The sequence below is a fragment of the Pterocles gutturalis genome, unplaced genomic scaffold (assembly GCF_000699245.1).
Source record: "Pterocles gutturalis isolate BGI_N339 unplaced genomic scaffold, ASM69924v1 scaffold13679, whole genome shotgun sequence".
In the NCBI taxonomy this organism is placed as follows: domain Eukaryota; kingdom Metazoa; phylum Chordata; class Aves; order Pterocliformes; family Pteroclidae; genus Pterocles; species Pterocles gutturalis.
This window is the reverse complement of record NW_010133423.1, coordinates 7,805-13,827: the sequence shown is the minus strand read 5'-3', so window position 1 is coordinate 13,827 and position 6,023 is coordinate 7,805. Positions and strand designations below refer to the sequence as shown.

Here is a 6,023-nt window from a genome sequence, read left to right as displayed (position 1 = left end):
CCCCCCACTGCTCCCCGGGCCAGGAGCCCCCACCCCTGCCTACCCACCCACGCGGCCAGCAACACCTCCCTGATGGTGGCCTGGGCTCTGCTGGAGGACCATGGGGAGGTTGAGATGTGGTACCGGGCACCAAGTGCCACGCCTGCCCTTTCCCCAGCCTCCCTGCAGTCTTACAGTTTGTTCATTTACCCAGCAGTGATCTCGCCAGCAACGACCTCACCAGCTTTAGCTTCTGCCAAGGCTGCAGGGAGGCAGCCAGTCTTTGGTCTTTCTGACGGGCCAGGGGACATGAAGGCAGCACACTTGAGCTTCCATGGGGTGGGGCTTAACCAATGTCTGCCAGGCCAGACACTTTTGCTTTTCATTAAAGAAAATGTTTCCCCTTTGCCTGCAAGGAGCCCGATCCTATCACTACCACTACAGGTTTTCACAGATGCACCCAAAGCTGCACCACGCACACAGAGCTCTGCATCACTGGTGCCTTGCTGGGCTAATGAAGTTCAAATTAAACCTATCTCTGACAACAACGGTGCTTTTGGGGTGAGATGGTTGCACGAGACAGGCTGAAGCAGCACCGGAATGAACTCACCTTCCTCCAGGGCAGCGCTGGGAAGTCATCCTCTGGGAGCAACTTCTAATGGAAACCAGAGTTAGCAATTCCCATCCTTTTTTTTTTTTTTTTTTTTTTTTCCCTAATCCTGAGGCATAAGCCAATTTTAGGGGACTTGACTCCATGTTCTATCTAGAAGCAAATCTCTCCTGCAGAGACTGTCACTTCTACTCTCACGCACCCTTTTTTTCCTATAGACATCTAATTTCGGCACTGAACTCCAGGACATTCTGTTTCTAAATATTGTTTGCATTTGAAAGAAACTTAGGGATGAACATCTCACACTTGTTCTGCTACTGTGGCTTGGCTACTCAAGACTTCTCACACAGGTTCTCCCCCTGGCCCGGCCCACAGGTCTTTGTGCAAGCAGCAGCATCTCTCTGACCTTCGCAGGCCATCAGGCAGCCTTGTGCACAGGACATGCTCCAGGGGACCCATTGCAGACGGGTTAACTCCTTGGCTTGGTCTCTGCATCACCTTCCTTTTCTCCATGACTCTCCTCCAGGGCAGAGGGACATAATGAGCAACAAGAGGGCAGGGAGCTTCAAGGAAAGCTACACTAGGTTCAAGACTTACAGAAAATAAAGATTCTTTTATGTCTCAGTTTTGCCCTCAAGCTCATGGCAAAACTTTACAGATTTGCTTTTGCAACAGGCAACTGAATGAACGGGATGGGATGAGGTGAAGAAGGCAGGGCTGGGCTTGCAGAGACTGAAGCTCCTTCTATAGGTGCAGGTACCTTCACTTCAGTGGATTTTTACCCATTTGGACAGAGAGGAGTTCCAGCTCCAGTCCCAGAAGCTGGCAGAAAACACATTTTGCTTTTAGCCTTAGGCCAGCCTTTTACTTGATGAGGGATTGATCACTGCTCTTACATGAAGGCCCACACCTCCTCTGCCAGAGTGACGAGAGACGCTGCTTTCCTGTGCCTGCTGGATGATAGCCACACAAAACTTCCCACAGCCACCCCAGTTTCACCAATGCTTGCCTGGAACAGGCCCACAACCTGGAAGAATGCAAGCAGAGTGTGCACAAGTAGGTCTTGCACATACCACACATTTTATTTCAATCCCGTGCCCCAAGCCCTTTGTCCTGTCAATGCTGCCTGCACACCCTGGGAGTTAACACCACCTTTTCCTGCATCAAGGCCAAGCACACGCACCCTGCCAGCTGTGGCATATATATTGCCCCTCACAGCAAAGGGCCAGTTAACTCCATCGCCTTGACTTCTTCCTGGCACTGGCTGCATTTACAGTGCCTGTCGATTGTAAGGTCTGGTAAAAGGGGATGAACAGCCTCATCCAACTGAATACAGAGAGGGAAGGAAGAACTCTTTGCTACCTAAAGAGAAGGAGATGTGTTGATTATCAGAGGCTGGAAAGAAGAGGGAGCAGGATGAGCCTGTGCGCTTGCAGGTTCAGGAGTGGTACAGGCAGGTGCCACAAACCTGTGTAGGCACATGGACAATCTTCCATACAGAGATTTAGGGGCATCTGCTGCTACTCCTTCAGCACAAAAAGCACAGCCCTAATTCTCTGTGCTCTTACAGGTGCTTAGCTTTCAAACACATGAATAGTGCTTTACAGTGTTTTATCAAAGGGAGAATAAAGGGAACACAGTGTTTTATCAAAGGGAGAATAAAGGAAACACTTCTTTCACAGGGATTTCATGGATTGTATTCATTTCCAAACTAAGCCTATTTAATTAGGAAGAGAAGGGAAAGGGACAAGGAAAGGGTAGGAAGAGGGAACAAATACAGGCAATGGCAAAAAAAATTTACAATAAAATATGCTTGCTCCCTTAAGCAATGGCTACCAGGGTCAGACACACTACACGAATATTCCAAGCCACAGCAGCAGGGGAGAAGTATATTAAAATACAAATCAGCCACACACTGCCTTCAACAAATGGACTTGAAAGAAGAAACAAAGGGCAGCACACCTTGCCCCTCTGACCCAGAAAGGGGTCAAGCACTCCCCAGGCCTGGAGAAGCAGGGGCAGCAGCAGCAGCGTAGCCTCCCTCCCACACAGTGCTGAATGCTATCAGGCAGGAGTCACAGTCCAATAAAATAAAATAAAATGCACAACTGGGTTGATCCTGATGAGAGCACTTCTGGGCCCTGCATTAGTCTTGGCACACCTTTGCCAATGTGACAAGTGGAAAACTCTTCAATTCATGCAGAGCTCGGAGCAGCACTGGCTTCTTCTAGCATAAGCACTTGCCCTGCAGACCAGGGAGTCACTTCATGAGGAGCAGAAAAAAAAAAAAAATCAGCAGGATTTGTTCAAGTGTGTGAAAGCAGAAGGAAGGACAGACATCCTACAGGGAAAGGACAAAAAAACCAAAACCAAACCAAAACAAAAACAAAAAGGGCACAAGAAAAAAAGAAAGGACAGCATGTCTGTGTGGGCTCAGGGATCCTCTCCCACCAAGAAGCTCCGAGTTCTCTGCTGACAACAGTCCTATGAGGAAGGAAGGGCACAGAAGCACGTCTCTTGTCTCTTACAGCTGGTGGAGGGTTTGTAAGAGCATGTGGCGAGCAAATGAACAGGAGTCAAGAGCACGGTTTGGTCTGTGGAAATAAAAGAGAGATAGATTTAAAATACTAAATTCAAGAACTGCTTAATATCTGACTTTGAATGAGCAAATAAATACTATTTCAAATGCACAGGGCTTGCATACCCAAATGTCTACATCTTTTCTCCTCAGTTATCTCTCCTGAAACCATTCCCTCATTGCTGCATGGATCACTGCTTCCCATCCAGAGCTTGCTGCAGAGAATTCTCTCTCGTTGCTGAGTCCAAGTCAAGACGACAACAACCAAGAATCAAAACGTTTATTTCCACAGGTATACAAAAATCAGCAGCAGCCCAATGTCTCATTTTGGGTAGAACGAAGTGCGTCCAGGTGGAAGTCCCCCTCCCTCCCTTCTGGCAATGGGATTTGCCTTACAGATCCACTGTTTAGGGCCCGAAAACACAGAACACAAGCCTACTTGTACTCAAACCTTTTCTCGCCAAGTCACCTGCTATCTATGACCCAATGGGGACTTTGCTGTCAGGGCTTTTTAAGTCTTTTTAAAGGCCACGTAACCTTCTGCCCTCCCCACCCCTGAGGTCAAGTACCACCTGACTGTTTGCTGGGCCACCGTTTAAGGGTGTGTTACAAACAGCCCACAGAACCAGCAGAGGTCTGAAAGGGCCTGGCACAGAGATTGCAATAGCAAGGTCCACCTCACGCAGAATAACGTGCTCCTTGAAACTAGATGATGGAAATATACAGTCACAGCAAAGTCAACATGGGGCTAAATTTCTCTAACATTCCCAACATTCCTCCCAGTAACATATATTTCTGTTTCCACAGGCTAACTGTTCTCTAAGCATCACTGAAACTTCTAACAGTCTGTATCCATCCATCAGGGAACTTCCTCCAAGCAATTTTAATCCAATGTTTTCCACTGTTTTGAGAATGGAAATCATTACTTTTACCTCTCTCCTATCCCACCACAGCAAAATAACCTTTAATAATGAATAGCAGTGAGGCCGGCTGAATTTGGGAAAGGTGAGCTGAAATAAAGATTGGAATATCTATGTAGGCGCAAAAGGTTCATCTCTGGATTTACAGGACACAGTCAATAGCTGCAGAAGTTGTTTCATATAGGGCTTCATGTCTGCTGCAGTTCAACAGAAGCACATTGTGGAGAACATTTAACTCCTCTTATTCCCCCAAAAGCCATTCAGTGCCCCACACTGCACAGACAGGCCACCATTACAGCTAGCAGTTTTTCTTCCAAGTGTCTGGGTGAGGTATTTCAGTTGTCATCTTTGGAAGACCCAGCCCTGTTTGCAATGAGCAGGCTTATTCTGTCTAGGCAGCTCCACATTTTTGCAAATAAGAGAACCTGAGCTACTGACGTTGATCATAGTCAAGCTCCCTCAGCACCCACACCGAACACCAAGCTTCCTCTAACACTAAGAGCCTCCTTACTTGCTGTGGCATTTAAGTGCCTGCCACTCTGTGTGACAGACTGTTGAAAGAGGCCAGTGATCTGATCCAGTCCAACAGCAGAGGAGCAAACCCGCCCACCTCAAAACCTAACCCTTACTAAAAAAAGCCAAACTACAACCGCCACCACCAAGCCACAAGTAGACAAGCCGATATCCACATACATTGAGTGTATCCTCCTGAAGAATTTATAGCAAAGCACACATGGATTCACAGCACCCTCTGGTGTCCAAAAAAAATAAAAAAAGGACTGACACCAGCAGGGTAAGATGGATGCTGCTTACACTCTGTATCCATAATTTCATTATTGCTTTTGAATAGAGAACACTACAAACAACGTCACAAAAGAAAGGAGAAGAATGACTACTCCAGATGTAAGCCCTTTACAGCAAAAAGCACCAGAGTTCTAGCCTAGGCAGCTACAAGAACTTTACAGTTCTGGACAACCAAAGGAAATAAGTGATCCTAAAGGAAAAACCTAGAAAATATCACAAAAATTAACGAGTTTGCTGCAAATGAAGGACTCATGGGTTTAACATAGGGGAAGTAGATCTGTTGCAGAAACAGAGCCCAAATGAGCTCTTCAGATTGTTAGGTTAATGAGTTAGAGGTTTGATTTAAGGTTAGGAAGTTATAAAATCATAGAATGGTTTGGGTTGGAAAGGACCTTAAAGATCGTCTAGTTCCAACCCTCCTGCCGTGGGCAGGGACACCTCCCACTAGACCAGGTTGCTCAAAGCCTCATCCAGCCTGGCCTTGAACACCTCCAGGGATGGGGCATCCACAGCTTCTCTGGGCAACCTGTTCCAGTGTCTCACCACCCTCACAGTAAAAATTTTCTTCCCAATATCTAATCTCAATCTGCCCTCTTTCAGCTTAAAACTGTTCTCTCTCATCCTAACACTCCACTCCCCGATAAAGAGTGCCTCCCCATCTCTCCTGTGGGCCCCCTTTAGTTACCGGAAGGCTGCTCTAAGGTCTCCTTTGAGCCTTCTCTTCTCCAGTCTAAGCAACCCCAACTCTCTCAGCCTGTCCTCAATACAGGAGGTGCTCCAGCCCTCTGACCATCTTTGTGTCCCTCCTCTGAACTCACTCCAACAGGTCCATGTCCTTCCTGTGCTGAGAACTTCAGGGCTGCATGCAGTACTCCAGGTGGGGTCTCACAAGAGCAGAGGGGGAGAATCACCTCCCTCGATGGCCACGCTTCTTTTGATGAAGCCCAGGACACTGTTCGCTTTCTGGGCTGCAAGTACACATTCTTGGGTCATGTCGAGCTTCTCATCAACCAGCATCCCCCCAAGTCCTTCTCCTTAGGGCTGCTCTCAATTCATTCTCCACCCAGCCTGCATTTGTGCTTGGGATTGCCCCAACCCACATGCAGGACTTTGCACTTGGCCTTGTTGAACT

The 6,023-nt window shown here is 47.5% G+C and overlaps 1 protein-coding gene across 1 annotated transcript in view; it reads right to left on the bottom strand.

Moving 5' to 3' along the window:
• Nucleotides 1-2,970: 2,970 nt before the first annotated feature.
• LOC104467449 (ran GTPase-activating protein 1-like) overlaps nt 2,971-6,023 on the bottom strand; it is a gene marked incomplete at its 5' end in the record, with an annotated part of 10,619 nt that continues 7,566 nt past the window's right edge. Inside the window, one exon of the mRNA XM_010081231.1 lies at nt 2,971-3,183. Within this exon, the coding sequence (XP_010079533.1) occupies nt 3,114-3,183 (70 nt within the window). The remainder of the gene's footprint in view (nt 3,184-6,023) is intronic.